This window comes from Petromyzon marinus, chromosome 2 (genome assembly GCF_048934315.1).
Source record: "Petromyzon marinus isolate PM22_M1 ecotype Great Lakes invasive population chromosome 2, UKy_Petmar_22M1.pri1.0, whole genome shotgun sequence".
Lineage (NCBI taxonomy): Eukaryota > Metazoa > Chordata > Hyperoartia > Petromyzontiformes > Petromyzontidae > Petromyzon > Petromyzon marinus.
The window spans coordinates 9,728,390-9,744,659 of NC_133668.1; the positions used below are offsets into that span (position 1 = coordinate 9,728,390).

At 40.4% G+C, this 16,270-nt stretch overlaps 2 protein-coding genes across 3 annotated transcripts in view; both read left to right on the plus strand.

Annotated features, from left to right (window-relative positions):
• The window catches only part of LOC116947968 (solute carrier family 15 member 2), a 46,522-nt gene extending 39,873 nt beyond the window's left edge, over positions 1 to 6,649 (plus strand). For both annotated transcript variants that reach the window (XM_032964317.2, XM_032964318.2), the window contains 9 exons: positions 101 to 182; positions 1,030 to 1,146; positions 1,731 to 1,901; positions 2,036 to 2,082; positions 3,007 to 3,117; positions 4,040 to 4,121; positions 4,781 to 4,918; positions 5,306 to 5,410; positions 5,845 to 6,649. In XM_032964317.2, coding sequence (XP_032820208.2) covers positions 101 to 182; positions 1,030 to 1,146; positions 1,731 to 1,901; positions 2,036 to 2,082; positions 3,007 to 3,117; positions 4,040 to 4,121; positions 4,781 to 4,918; positions 5,306 to 5,410; positions 5,845 to 6,036 — 1,045 coding nt within the window. In that variant the 3' untranslated portion in view covers positions 6,037 to 6,649. The remainder of the gene's footprint in view (positions 1 to 100; positions 183 to 1,029; positions 1,147 to 1,730; positions 1,902 to 2,035; positions 2,083 to 3,006; positions 3,118 to 4,039; positions 4,122 to 4,780; positions 4,919 to 5,305; positions 5,411 to 5,844) is intronic.
• A 4,159-nt stretch (positions 6,650 to 10,808) lies between these two features.
• The window catches only part of LOC116947873 (protein TANC2-like), a 130,738-nt gene continuing 125,276 nt past the window's right edge, over positions 10,809 to 16,270 (plus strand). The window contains exon 1 of the mRNA XM_076069530.1: positions 10,809 to 11,794. The gene's annotated coding sequence lies outside the window, so the exon portion shown is untranslated. The remainder of the gene's footprint in view (positions 11,795 to 16,270) is intronic.

Sequence of the window (16,270 nt, forward strand, 5' to 3'; positions counted from 1 at the left end):
TATTATTTCCCTTCTACGCGATTTTACCGAAAGAACCAAGAATATGATGCTCAAAAAGTAAATTTTCCATTTTAAAAAGTATGTGTTTCTACCTTTACAGTCCGCTTCGCAGGATGGCAGTGGGTATGATCCTGGCCGCTCTTGCGTTTGTGGCAGCAGCACTGGTGCAATTGGAAATTGATGTATGCCATCTACAGCCGCACAAATAACACAAACTGCTGTCCATTGTGATGTATAGAAATCCAATTTTACAATTTATAATACATATAGGTACATGATCTCCCTGCTTATCTGTGATGTTGTGGGACCAATATCGTAGGTGCTATTATCCACCAATAGTGCCACGGGTAACTGGAATTTTTGCGGATCCTACAGCTCCTGTGGATAATAGGACTTGCAGGTAATAGGGTTATGGATAAGAGTTATCCTGTAATGTGCAATTTATGCATATAGTTCTGCATTACAATATCTTCTTTACTGGATTAGGGAATATTTTTAGTTTTGCGCGTAGAGTACAGTACTTTACTGTATATATTACCAAAATAGATGAGCAGTCAATGTCTCCTTCATATTTTTGTCTCTTCATGTAAAACATGTTTTAAACAACTCATCATCTCCAAGGCCATCTTGGAGTACACTATTTTAGCAGCATTGATTCAATAAATTTGCAATACTTTACATTGTCCTTCATAAAGTACACTTTAAGCCAAAATTGTTTCAAGTGTGACATTTCAGAAACAAATATTCGGACTCGGTGTGGAATTTCCGAATACTGTAAATAAAGAACAATTGTATATGTAAATCCCTTTCTTAATCCACAATCCACTGCTGGATGAGGGCCTTCCCACTGTAAGTCATGGGTGATATTTGACCATACTTCACCGTGCTGGTCAGTGGGGTTGATGCAGATGGGGTGTATCTACTGTATACAATACATTTTACCACACTGCCCTCTCCTGAAAACATACACTATGATCGCTGTACTATCGTAATGATGTAATGAATACACTGCCATTTCCTTTCAATTAGAAAACACTGCCCGATTTCCCATCATCGGGAGAATTCAGCTTGAGAGTCATCAACGCCGGAGCTCATCCACTGAACATCCAGTTTGAGAACGATCAGTTTGACGTGGCGAATATGTCGGTATGCCTTGTTTTTGGACGTACATTTTGTGTTTGAATTTCCAAATTATTGTACAGATGCTGTGTACAGCCTCGCAATTTTTGGAATCCACATCGTTTGCTTTGTCAAACATACGTGGCTATGTTGTAATATTACAAAATTAAATATCAGTGCAGCACATTAATGAGTATCAAGTAATTTTCTGTATGCGGTATGCTGCTTTACTTAAATATTTGAATAACAAAACCAACTACAATATTGTATAGAGCTATATATGGAATGAAGACTACATTTAAATGATTAAATCAGTACAGGTATACAGTACGTTTAGGTGATTGGTATACATCCAGAAAAACAGAGGTAAATTTACATTGTCTGCAATATATTGTCCCATTAAAATGTGACAATAATATAATTGTATTATGGAGGTCTTTATACACTCCAAAAAAACTTAATACAAAATTATAATTGTGTAAAATAATAATTAAAAATGTAGACAGTTACTGTTAAGTGTATGTGGCAGTAGTGTGGCCGAAGGAATGAAAATACTATGCAGTACTGTACTGTACTTTATATGTAAAGATATTTACACTGTGTTTTTACAGGCTTCTGTGCACAAATCGTTCAACATTGTGGCGAAAGAAAAACCGTTTCAAATAGTGGCATTTCGAAATGGCACAATGTTTCCCTGTTCCTTTAATGCTGAAGAGAGGGAGTCATTGACTGTGATATTTTATGAAATCCCAGATGAGCCGCTATCCCTTCAATGTAAACAGGTGGGAAAATGATGCCTTCAGATACTACACTATGGCATATACATATTACAACCAGAACCTATACTGGAGTACATTAATTAGTGTTACTGAGTGTGTGTTTTTAACATAATTATTTATTACGCTGTATTTTCCAGGAAAATGATTTAGTCTCAAAACCTGAAGAAGGCATGGCAGCAGTGAGGTAAAACCACGTGTTCGTGTGACTGTGTAGTTTGCACATCATGTTATGTAATGTAGCAATATTTTTTTAAAATAAACGTTCAGAACAGCACTACTGAATATAAACCGGTATGCATTCGGCAAAAGCTAATAATTACATTTCATATACACTCTCTGCTTTCCTGAAACAAAAAAATAAACTCCTGTATTGGAACACAGCCAGCCACAAAGGGCCCTAAGACATTATTTCCCCCCCCCTCCCGTTCAAACGTTAATCCCCCTATAGGTAGAACCCTGGGACTGTATGTAGGCAATAAAAATATCTATGTATTTTTTTACATGTTAAAATAATGTAATAGTGTGATTAAAATAAAATAAAAAGTTAAAGGTAATTAACATAATTGCGTCTTAAAATGTTTTCATTACAGACTTCATTTTATCCATGGCCCTATTTCTATTCGTGGTAACCCATGACTTCCCATAAGTCTTTGCAGAATGGCATCTTATCCGTTATTTTTGTTACAGATGAGTCGCGTAAAAATGTCTTCTTATTATATTTACTCCGCGTATAAGAGTAACATGTTGCAGTTAACCATGCAGATAATAGTATCCACGGTAATATGGGTCCCCCATATTACCGTGGATATGAGGAGTTCTCGTAGTTTCTCAGTGCAGATATGTAATAACAAGTGGCGCATACAAGATACATGGAATTTGTGGTGGAGATTTAAACCATCGTTTGGCCGTTGGACTAAGCTGTCCTATCCCCTCGGCTACAGCACCACCACACAGAAAACAGAATTGTATTTTTCTATATTTACATTTGTGGAATAGCATTAGCCCCACCCATGGCACCCACTTCCCCAGTCCTCTGCATTGTAATCCACTCCATATTTCTGATCCAATTTCTCATTGTATTCTGTGATTTTGTTTTACCTATTTTCAGATTTGTTGGTGGGAACAGCGAAATTGAAACTGTTAATATTGGAACTTACAGTCCAGTTAATGTGAGTGGAGACTATAGTTTTACAGACTACCAGCTGGTGTTTCGTGGAAAGTAAGCAGCATCCTTTTTTACTTGTACAATCAGAGTACAGTTTTAAAATGAATTCTATATTCAAAAACTACTGCTTATCAATTTACATAAGCATTTGGAATCCTGTATAAATATGATATAGTAAACTGTAAAGCAGGGTTTTGCAAATCCCTTTCCTTGTGACCCCTACTACCCAGTCAGGATATGCCATTCCAAGTTTACCAGCCTTTTTCTATTCAAATACAAAATGTTAAATGGGGAAGCTTGCCATTGAGAATTACAACTTTTGAATGAGGTAATTGGACAGAGAAACATGTGTACATTATAAAAGAGACATGTAAAAAAAATGTTAATTATAATACATTGTAGTACTGTACTGATAATGTACTTTTAAATGAAGCCAAATTCATTTTATAGTATGTGTAATGACTTAACACACTTCTCTTGAGATGGCACTTTATTGAAGACGCGTTCACTTGACATCAGGCGGAAACCCCACTGCATTATATACCAACTGAGGCTACGCCCCCTTCTTGATCATTCTCGATCTGACTGGACGCTCGCTCCACCAGCAGACTCTACCGACCTCTTCCATCACCTGACCACGCTCCCTTCTCGATCATTCCCATAGCCACCAGTCCCTTCGCACTCACAACTGATACCCCTGGCCACTAGTGCATTCGCACTTTAGGCTGACACCCCTGTTATGACCACCCATGGCCACTAGTCCACTCACAGTGCATGTAGGCTCTACTGTCATTACATATGTATTGGGATCAGCATGATTTGCTGTAATCATTAACGTTTTGTATGATATTTATATGGAACTTTGTTTTTACTCTATATTTTTTGTGACATTAAATTACATGTTTTTGGAGATTAGGATGACAATTAAGATATGTAAAGAATACATGTATAAAATGTATATCGTTTGCATTTTCAGCCATGAAATCATGTCAGGAGATATTTTTTTAGGAAAGGTTTTTTTGGATTTCGGGGCTGCCTACACAATCCTTTTGAAACCGGTAAGGTCTTGAAACACAACTCTGTAACGTGGTGTATATGCATACAATTCTTTACACGTTACAAGAAAAAATACATGGAGACACCATGTTCCTTTCCAAGCTAGACTAAGGAAAACCAAAGCAAATAGGAGCATATCGATATGTTAATACTTCTGTATAAAGTTCTGTACTTTTAAAAACATCCGTAACATTTCAGCTTTGAAATAAAACATCCATTTTATAATCCGACTAGGTTACTCTGTGGATGAGTATGCAGCTCTTAATTGGAAGGTAGCAAGTTCAAATCCTGATTGGGGGTTGACTTAGTCCATCATCCCTCCTGGGTCGATAAAGTAGGTACTACTTTGTGGTGAAATCAACGATGGTTAGTCCGATGGATAGACTCGCCCCCACCATAGGAATGTGTCATTTCCACCACTGGCTCAGGGCTGTAAACAGCAGATGAGCATCACCTGAACGCTATCTGAACAGAACATTATTTTCACTTTTGACTTTTAAATTTTACATATCATTGTCGTTATTGTGGAATATTATAGAGAATCAAAATATAGACTTTAGATTTCCAAAACATTGCAGCAGATAAGAAATGCGTAGGATGTGTAGTCATATATTAATTTGGAATCTTACATTCCATTTCTTGTTTTTTTTGTTTTCCCAAGGATGAATTCGGTATCCTAAAGATACAGGATTTGCCAGAAAACTCCATAAACTTAGCTTGGCAGGTTCCTCAGTATTTCCTGCTCACAGCTGCAGAAGTAATGTTTTCAGTTACTGGGCTGGAGTTTTCATACTCTCAGGTAAGTTACAATTTTCATTTACCATGCACACCAATAGTCCACCAGATGTTGTTACGCACCATATTGCTGTGTGTAACATATTTGTCTTCAATATGCATTTGCGTTTTAAGATAATGACTGCATATCCAATATACTCTACTCAACTGTTAATGTCAAAAAAACAATTGTGTGCATATGTGTGTACATACAGTATAACGTATTAGTTATTGCCCTGTGGTAACAATGTTTTGATTCACGACAACTACTCTTCACAGCGGAATATTTAGCAAAAAGCCACTATCTAAGCTGTTGGGCTTATGGGTCTGCAATGTTTGAGTATATTTTGCGTTTGTGTGTTTTGCATGTGCGAACACTACATTAACAAATACACACTCTTGTGCAAACCAGGCACCGACCAGCATGAAGTCGGTGCTGCAGGCAGGTTGGCTTCTCACAGTGGCGTTTGGAAACGTCATTGTACTGATTGTGGCTGAGGGTGCAAATATGGAGCAGGTAGGTTTATTTTGCAGAATAATGTCAGAATGCCTAAGCTAATGTACAACATAATGTTGCATAAAAAAGCCAATTGTTCATGTAGTTGCTGGTAAATAATACTGCACCGTTTCACTCCATGTACCTGAAAATACATCAGAGATCTTAACTATACAACACATCCGCAAAAAACATGCGCAGCAGTGTTACTTAAAATGTGCATATTGTACCAACAGAATCATAATCTGATTTTTTATACTGTCAGAAATCCGATGAGCTATGAAGCTCTTTTTAACAGATGCCCATTAGATGTCCACCATTTGAACAACACATTAAGTTCGTAACGACACGTGATGCTGTGTGGCATTTCACTATGAAAGTTATTTTTTTAAAATTTATCCAACAGTTTACGTTTGAGAAGTAAAATGTGAATGCAATACTTTTGTGTCACTCAGTGGGTGGAGTTCATCCTGTTTGCCTGCCTGCTGTTTGTGGTGTTCATCATATTCTCAATAATGGCGTACTTCTACGTGTACGTGGACCCAAGCAACCTCAAAAACAAAGAAAAGGAAGAAAAGGGAAGCATCAGTTCTCTGGACGACTTCAAGCCAATCGCTGCTGAAACTGACAAACAGACCAAGGTGTAACCCATGCAAAAGAACACTACTTTGAAAAGAAACACATGTCCGTGTAGCAACATAAAAAGGGGCTCATCAAAGGCATCATTAAATTTCAAGGATATGTTTTGTATTAAATAAAAATGTTGTATTAAATACAAATTTAATGGACAACACTTATTACCTGATGGTGATCATTTAACTATCGTGTTTTCGAATTTTGTACAGTATTGAAGATGATCAAGCAAAAATACTCTGCTGTAAAATAAAATAAAATAGACTAAATATAAAATAACAGACTGTCCTGTACACTGAAATGTAGGAATAAGACAGCATTTATTCAGCATTATCATTCCTATTGTAGTATACTGTACTTTTGATAGTACTGAAATTTTAAATGCATACACATGGTGATTTAAAAGAACAATGTAGATAATACTATAGATTGCATATTAATTTAAAAATTGGTAAACAACACTTTGAAATCGTACGTTAAGATTATTTTGATTAAACGTGTTTATTTTTTCCATGTTTTGAAAATGTAAAATTATTCAACTCAATGTTAAGTACATCTGAAGTCTGTTTAGATGTTTTAAATGGTATGTGCTGTAACGGAAATGTAAATAAATTAATTTGAAATGTGTTGAGTGTAATGTGAGTGCGAACTATATACACTTTACAGTGTATATAATTCAACGTTGACTAACTTTGCATGCAAAATTACTTCAGTCAAATATCAACCGGTTGGAGTATTGGCACAGTGAGATATAAAACTGGTGACCTGAGTTGTTTCTTAGCCACGGATAACATTGGCAAATGTCTAAACTGGTCCTGGGCACCCTTTCATAAAACCACATCAGCATAGTGAAGCGTGGCCACACGACCTCCATGGCCAACACTGGAGAAGCCTTCATCCAACACGAGATTGACAAAAATGGTTGTAATTGCACTTGAACTCCTAAATCTGCAGTGATAAAGGGATGGGGTTTTGCAGATCCTGTATTCCACAACTTACTGTGGTTTTATTGCAGAAACGTATATAAACAAATTTATGAGTTTTTAGCTGTGCGACTCAAAAAAATCTGTAAAAAGGTTGATTATAGAAGTAATGTGGTACTTAACTAAGCACTCAAATAAACTAGGAAAAACATTGTGATTTTCTTTTTAAAACCCAAATGGACTAAATCTATCATGGGGTCTAAGCAGATTTAGTTTCCCGGTCAGCAGACTATGTGAGCACAGATAGCCTGTGTTACCAATTTTTCTTTCCGTTTACATTTTGCTTTCAGTATGATGGGAATGAAAAAAAAAATTTTCATTTTTAGCCAGCCTACAAAAACTCCAGAAATCTCACGTAGCTTATGATTACCCCCCACCCCCCCACGGGCTATGGGAGTTGATGTGACCCGCAGGGTAGTCATTCATTTTAGAATTTGCGAATTTTTGGACGAAAGATTATTGGAGTTCTACTGTAATTTAAAATCTCGACAACTGTTCAAGTTTATTGTTGGAACTAAAAGCTAGTGCTACTCAGGAAAAAAGGAATATAGTAGACTCTCGATCCACGTGCGGTTTATCCGATTTGCGGACTAACCGTGCGCCTGAGATTTTGACGTAAATTAATAACTCATGGATTTTCCCTTAAGCCCAAATTAATAAAAAAAACAGTTATACATTGTTATTCTTGGAAATGTTTCTTACAATTCACGTGCTTAAACTGAAGAAATATGTGCTCCGGTTAATCCAAAATTCACATGATCACCTCTACAGTACAATAGTTGCATATCTTTACAACAGTAGGTAGAGTTTGATTTAAATTGGCGTGGATCTGCTATCCACTGAGTGGGCAGATTGTTCTGCGCGGGAGCAGGAAAGTGTTATCACTGAGCACGCACATCGATCAGTCGATCGTTAGTTTTTGGTATAGATATTTGTGGAAAATTGTATTTTTGGATTATCCGCGATTTTTAGTTATCCGCGGCCGTCCTCCCCGTTATTAGCGCGGATAATTGAGAGTCTATGCTATATGCATATGAAGAGGGAAGAAGATGTCCCTTAACTTTCCAAATTTTGTAATGGGGCCCCCCCGGGGCCCCCCTCCCACCATTTAAAAGTGGCCATTCACAAGCTGAACCCGCCAAAAACAGTGACCCCCACTTGGTTACTAAACATAGGCCACGTAAGTTACTCTAACCCAATATCAACATCACAGGACAGCCAACCCTTCCCTCTCGTGGATTCAGCTATCGCTAATGACCGAGCTCATCACGCCCCTGTGTCTTGGCCATTTGCGGTCGATTGTGAGATCCCTGTATGCATCGTAAGTGTACTTCTGGCAATGATGATGCCGCGGAAGAACACGCACGTGCCGTTTTGTCTCCGTCTTATCTCTCAAGCGGTCCATCGTGGGTCCCAATTTATGTGTTGCCAGCCTCCAGTGAGGCAGTGAGGTTCAGCCGCACAATTTTTCTCCCTGAAGTGTACTATGGATACGTATACAGTATTGTACACCATTACATTGTTTTAATTCTATACATTTACCGTACAAGTTATATTTAACACTAGAAAACAACAATCATATTATACATTCAAAATGCTTCCTGTGTAATGTTTGGCTTGATGTAGGGTAACATAAAATAGGGGTGTCGTATTACGAACCGTGAACCAAACCTAAGTTTTCCCATTTGCCTTTGAATTTGCGGACCGTGGATTTGCCCAGCAAACCCAATAAATGTTGGCTTGGCTGTTGCTATTCGACTATTAACATCGTATAAGCCACAAACAACAACAACCATTACATCAACCATCACCATAATCACGATTATCACCAAATACACGACCAGCACCACCGATAGTAATACATAGGGTTGAGGTTAGGCACTGGATTCAATCTTGTGAGGCCAATCAATAACTTAATGGACACATTGCCTATTCAACATGATACCCTATGATCACTAGCTCTTTCAACTTAAGCATTATTTCCGTATATCTGGTGATACTCCAGTGTTAAATAATACAGTACAGTATAAACACTTAATGGAGGGCATAATTATTAAATTGTAAGCTTGTAATCGCACATCATTAACGGAATTATAACATGATACAATATGGCTTCACAATGCAGTATTGGAGGATAGTTACTCGTTTAAAATATGATTAAGGAAAACAGCATAGCTCCAATATATAAGAAGATTGCTGGTCTGCTGTGTAGTTAATGGGGACGCAGGTCGTTCGCCAATGTTAGCCGTGGCTGGGAATCCAACTCGGATTTCCAGGTTCATAGCACAATGTGGAGTTTTGCTATTGAGTAAATACTGTACAGGTACTGATCTTTAAAAAAATATATATCTATACTGTATATAGAAAAGTCTAAGGATGTCTGCAACAACTCAGCTGGCTTCCAAGAGTCAGATACTTTGATTCACTGAGTGTAGTGTCGGTGTTCTGCCTCGCAGCAGGTATGGGGGTGGGTGTACACAGGAATTTCCTGATATGGTGTTGTTTGGTCACGTGACCAGGAAGTGACGATTTAAGATTCTCTAAGCCATGAGGCAGGGTGTCAGCCATTACACAGAGTACAAAAGGGAGGCACAAATAACGTCTCAGTGAAGACAGGTGCATTTGTTCATTGTGGGACTTTAAGAAGCATTGTCTGTAAGTTCGTTTATGTTTTTATAATACTGGGAATTCTGTTAAAATTTTAGGATTGCCTTTATAATGCCGTTAAATTGTTATGTTAAATATGAGGCCTAGTTAACAACGAAGCTTGCCACTTGCATTATTGTGAATGTTACTTGTGTAATGAGTAGCTCCGACACGGTAAGAACTTCAAGTTATTTATTAGTTCATATTTCGGTACAGCTTCGGGTGCCTCTCTCTCTCTCTGCGGAGTTGAACCGCTCGAGTGGCTGTGCTGCCCCGCGCCACGTGGCGCTCACCCTCTCACCAACACGCCGCTGGCTGACGGCGCGCTAGGGAGCGGCTGAGCGGCTGGAGGTCGAGCCGCCACGTGGCCGATGGAGATGGTGGCGCAGCAGCGACGGGGAGCTCCTCTTGATCTTGACACACCGACCCCGCACGTTGCTGCGCCCCCGGCTTATATTCGCTCCCCGGCGAATATAAACCTTCGGGAACGTTCCGGAGGCTTCCCTGGTGGATCCGCCCCATCACCTTTACCCCAGATATAATCCCTACTATAGATAAACCGTAACTGTATAAACAATATACGCCCCACAATAATACAGGAGATGGCAATTTTATTACACTTGTAATTGAATAAGTCGAGTCAGATTTGTACCTATGTAACTTTAATGCGATCTTGAGGGCAAGGATGAAGAAGTATCTCATCTCCAGTTCAGTGTTATGTGCAGCGCTGCACATTTAGGCTGCAGTATGTTGATTACACGATGTGACACAGTAGCTTATTCTCCTGTATAGCTATTCAGTGCGAATGTAGGTGCCTGGTCCATCCAGGACTTATTGTTGAGTTTCATGTTATCTAAGACAATGTTATGATGCGCCTTGTGTTAATTCATTGTATCTATATTGCAAGTGTAACAGTGTTATTGGGCCAAGATGCGCCGTTCCCATGCAGTTGCCGGCAATACCCCCCACAGGCCAATAGGGGGCAACAGAGAGGCTGAGCCAAAGTGCTGAGAGTCTATGGGCCATGGGACCCAACGGTTACCCTATGGAACAGTATGTAAAAAGGGCAGACCCCAGACCCCAGGAGGGTGTGGCCGGGGCGGAGCGAACCACGGCTCTGTATAAAAGCCGGATCTCTGAACGGTCCCAGCAGTCTTTGTTCAGCTGAAGACAAGAAGCCTCCTGAAGATTGAAGAGCCCCAAGGGCAGAGCCGTACCCCTGGCAAGGGTCAGCTCTAAGCTATACCAGTGAAGACTGAACAGCCCGAGAGCAGAGCTGTACCCCTGGCAAGGGTCGGTTCCAGCTTATATACCAGTGAAGACTGAAGAGCCCGAGGGCAGAGCTGTACACCTTGCAAGGGTCGGCTCCAGCTTATATACCAGTGAAGATTCACTCACGGAGAATTTGTAGATTAACCAGTGAGAGGTGTATTAGTCTGGAGAGTAACCTCCATAGTGTATCAGGTGTGAGGGGTCGTTACCCCTCTGTGTTAAGTGTTAACTGTTAAATTAAACTGTGTTGCCTCAGATAAGTTCCCTTCTAGTTATTCAGCCTACTACACAAATATTAACAGATGCTGTATTTTGTGCTGTGTTTTTCCATCAGTTTTACCTCGTTCAAATAATTAAATACGTTGGAGTCGGATGTTCACCCTGGCTCTGAAAGTTTATTGAATGTGAGGTTAACTACTCGGATAGTGATGCAAAGCAGCGCACAGCGAGACCGAGACAATCGGAAAAGAACAGAAATTAACAATTGATTTTTAAAAATATAAGTAAAAACAAGTGTAAATGTTCAACTAAGAATCTGCTAAATCGGCGTATGTTACGCCGGGTACAGATAGTATAGAGGTAGTCCCCGACTTACGATGGAGATGCGTTACGATGACCCCATCGCTACGATGGTCCGACTACCTATGTAGTCCCCGACTTATGATGGTCCGACTTACGATATTTTGATCTTACGATGGCGATAGCGATATGACAAAATTGTTAAATATTTTTAATTTCGCGCAGCAGGCAAACGCAGCAGCGTACGAGGTACGATACTGTACTTTATCATCGCCATCCTCCGACAACTAAGTTAACGTAGCCATCAACAACCTAACATTGTTCAAGTATGCAGACGACGGACAGAATCTTGGTGAGTACAGTAGAATATCAAACGTTATGATACGTTCAATGCATGTATGATACATAGCTTTAGCTATTTCATTTTAAGGTCACCACGATACGATACATACGTTCAATGCATGTTAAAAGTTTTTATAGCAGATAGGATTGTTTCCTGAAAAAACTTTCTATGAAATTGCAGTTCATATAGGTAGGCTAAGAATTTACCTTGTTTTTTTACTTTAAATGTTACTGTGCAATACAGTATTGTAATTAATAAATACATACAGTATATAGTTTATACAGTATGGTACTGTAAATTGCTCTGTTTTGCTAAATTATCACCATTCTTTAAGGCTCCTGGGTAGGCTAGGCCATTTTCGACTTACGATATTTTCGACTTACGATGGGGTCGTCGTAACGCATCTCCATCGTAAGTCGGGGATTACCTGTTTATAATTACGTATTGTTGGGTGCTTTATTTATTGAGTGGTAGCACGTTTGCCGTTTGTTACAGAGGTTCATGGTGCGAATCTACCGGCCACCCCGATTAATACTGGTTCATAGTGGATGAGAATCATGTGACGGTAGGCCATTGTGTGCCTGCGTTATGGGTCACAATTGAACATTTTCCCGCAAATTAACTTGAATATAGGGTTCAGCAGTTCCACTGCTGGATATTTTTTTCGCCTGAGGATGACCGCTTGTGTTGCGATCGAAACGTCGTGATTTATTTTATTTTATACCTACGTGACTTTACCGAAAGAACCAAAGAGTATGGATTCCTGCAGTCACGAAAGCTTCAAATCAAGATTGAATATAGCGATCATTGAAACCTGAATAAAATAAAATATTGAGTAGAACAGTACTCTATTCAGTCTTGGTTGCCAAGACATGTCAACTTATGGTGTACAGTTTTATTTCGTGTTATTGACCTTTAAATGTTTGTATTGATCATGCTTTCAGAGTATTTCAATTATTTAGACAACTGTGGCCGAGTTCACAAAGGTGATTCCACAGACCATTTCGGAGACGTCTTCTCTGCGCGTGACAGAACCGACAAATTTGATTCATGATTTTAAAAAAATATTGTGGCAATACAACTGTGAACTTCAATTCATATTACATTACTGTACTACTGTTAATAAAACCCATCCACGTCCAGCCATAAGTGCAGTGTTTAATAACATCAAAAAATCATGGACATTCAAACTGAATTACGCTTTTGAAAATCAATGTCCAGCATTTTTTAACGATTCCAATTAAATACAGTAAGCAAAACATTTTTTTTTCCAATCTACACTGCACATTCACTCAACGAAATATATTTTGTACACGTCGAGTACTGAACTATATTGTGCATGTAAACGTGTCTTCAACACGATGCACCTGTTATTGCAGTAAATTGCTTCATTCAATGAGCTCATTAAATACAACCGGTCCACAAAGCAGTGTCGGTCGGATTTGGCCCAGGAAAGACAACACGCGCTTTGCTTGCATTTTACATGTGAAATGATTGCTTTTTGATTCGGTCACATTTCTGAAGGACGTGGGTATGGCGTGAGACGCTAAATCAGGAGTGCCGCTGCTGATGCACTCCGGCATTTCCCCCTTGGTCTGTCTCGCTTCTGGCAAAGTGAAGGGTTCAAGGCAGCTTGTGGATTTTCATTAAGCAGTGTGTGGTGTGTGTGACTCTGCACTGTATATTCTTGCTCTGTGCTGCCGGTGTGTTGGGATCATTGACAAGGGACTTGCTGGATTATGCAAGACTCAAACGGAGATAATTGTTTTTCTGACATTCAAGAGGCACCCATGCCCGATTTTCGAAATTCAACTCTCAAGGCTGCGTGTGGCTGTTATGGAGGTTGAAGCTATGCTCGCTTGGTAATCCTTGTTTTTTTCTATAATTGGCACGAATTAGCCCAAGGGGCCGAGTGTGACATTTCACATTTTTTATTACACGCAGCACGTGCTCTGTGCGTGATATCGTTGAATAATACACACGCATCTACAGCACCGTAGTTGCCTAGCTATCAACAGCAATGCAGAAACATGCTGCTTGCTAATAAGTGTTGGTGGAATGCTCTTATGTACGTGTAGTGTTTGACTTTACGCGGACAACTTCTGTCTTTCTTCAAACACCGCTTTATTTACATCATTCAACATGTCCTCCACACTCCACAGTATCCTGGTCACCACGGCTCGCTCGCCGTGCTCCGCCCGTCTCGCTCACCACCTTTGTCTCTCTCCGTCTCAGCAACTCCGCACACAGCGTCTTCGCACACAGCGACTTTACACACAGCGTCTTTACACACAGCGACTTTAGCTCCGCTATCACTACGCTCACTCCACTGCTAGCTATCTCGTTCACTATAACTCTGTTAACTCTGTTTCCAAACTCTGGTTCCAAACTCTGTTTCTAGACTCTGCTTCTACTCCGTTCCTAACTCTGCGTCTTCATCGTCCAGCTCCCAACTCCAACCAACCTAAGCACTTCAACTTCAACCAATCTCCAAGCTCTTCATCATTCAACCACCTGTCAACAACCCACAGCAACCACCAACAACTCCTCTCTGTTGACTCCGACTCCCGCTCTTATACCCGCTCTCATTACCCCCCAATTAATTAGCCCGCGTCTCAACCGACGCTCCGCGTGACCACCGCACCTGTTTCTTGCCAGACTTCTCGACGCCTCTTCAGCCCCAGCAACAGTACCAACCAATCACAGCCGTTGCTGATCCTCTGTCTTAATTGGCCCAACCGTTACCTCATAATTTCAGCCTTTGCACCTGGCTGTCCTAAGACGACCCACACTTTTTACGCCTTCTCCATAGGCCGACCCCAAATAACCCACACTGTCCGTGTGAGCATGCAATTGCGCAGCTTCCATAACACACCTTCATACTCCACTACATACGCAGTATGTCTGGCATGTGGTTGATAATATATACTGTACCAGTGCTTAAAAGTACGTGATACGTTTGCACATCTATAATACGTACAGTACAGTATTCAGATAATTTAGATGTAAACAAAAAACAGCACATTTTATAGTAATGCCCTTTATTTTTCACATGATTGCTTATAACAAACGGGATTTTGTTAAGCATGTAAATAGTGAATCACTGTGTTGTTATCCTAGAATAAAGTACATACTGTATCTTGTTTAATGACAGCAAATACTGCTCTGTGTATTGACCTCTTGTATGAGTAGGTGGAAATTGGTTAACATAATTGTATACGTAGTTTAGGATTCAATACATTTGAAGCGGTCACTTCAGAGACACTAATCGTAGGAGGCACAAACGTTTATTCTACACTTGCACAGTACAGGGGATAACTACACACGGCTCAGGACAGCCGGCACACTGCTTGACCCACAACGCCGAGGATGTGAAGACGGGGACGAAGACTTGCGTAGACGTCGGGTTCTATTCCAAACGACAGCCCCGACCCAGCGTCGGGACCTCCATTTTATCCTCCCCAGCATGGCTTGGCTCCGCCCTCGGCCACGCCCCCTTCTGGAACCTACCAGAAGGTTCTGGGCTTCGCCCCACGTGTCCCCTCTGTCACCTTTACCCTACATCCCTCACCCCGACCTATCATGTGCCCTGCTGGCAGACTGGCTGCTGTGTCCTCAGATCTCCCCTCTCTGCCAGCAACCGGCGCTACACGCTCCAGTGGCACATTTCACCTGCCGTGCTGGTAGACCAGGCTACTACACCTACAATCCCGCTCTCTACCAGTAACAGGCCATCCATTTAATACGTACGTAAAAATTTGTCAAAACTTGACCCCTCCCCCCTCCCTGTACGCACACGTACTTTTTACACCCCCCGCCCCCACCTGCGTACGTACGCTTGACGCACCCCCCACCCCCGAATCCTATAGAACGGCCGATATTCAATCCACGCAGAAACAATCAAGGATTAATAATATTAATGTATTTAAGCAAACAGATAGTCTACTGCCGGAATATCTAACTCATTTGAAGGCCAATGTATAAAAAATATTATCGAGGCTTCGAATTATATCTGTATTGCCAGAGCATTTAGGGTATTGAAGTAAAATACTTATGCTGAATGTTGTAGCTAATTTCTCCGGTAAGACTTTCTAAATTATTAATTGCAAAATAACTTAAAACATGTGAATTTATTTTTATATAAGAGATTCATCCAGAATCTTACCGATACCAGTCTCTGTATACGCGCGCTTGCGAGGGATTTGGCTCTCGAACAGTGGGGTTCACGTCAAAAAATATTTGCCAGGTAGCACGCCCTAAGCCCCGCGGTGGGCATAGGCTATTCCGTTTTCGTCAAATTAACAATTTCGTGCTATTTTTGTTTATTTATTTCCCCGCCCCACTTAAGTTGCACGGGGGTTGCCCCTAGCAACGTACGCGCATCATCGGTGGAGGGTGGGGGGGATTTCTCTTTCGCGTTAAAAATGCAAAAAAAACACGCAACACTGAGGTAAATTCATCAAAGTGTCATGTCCTCTTCTCTCG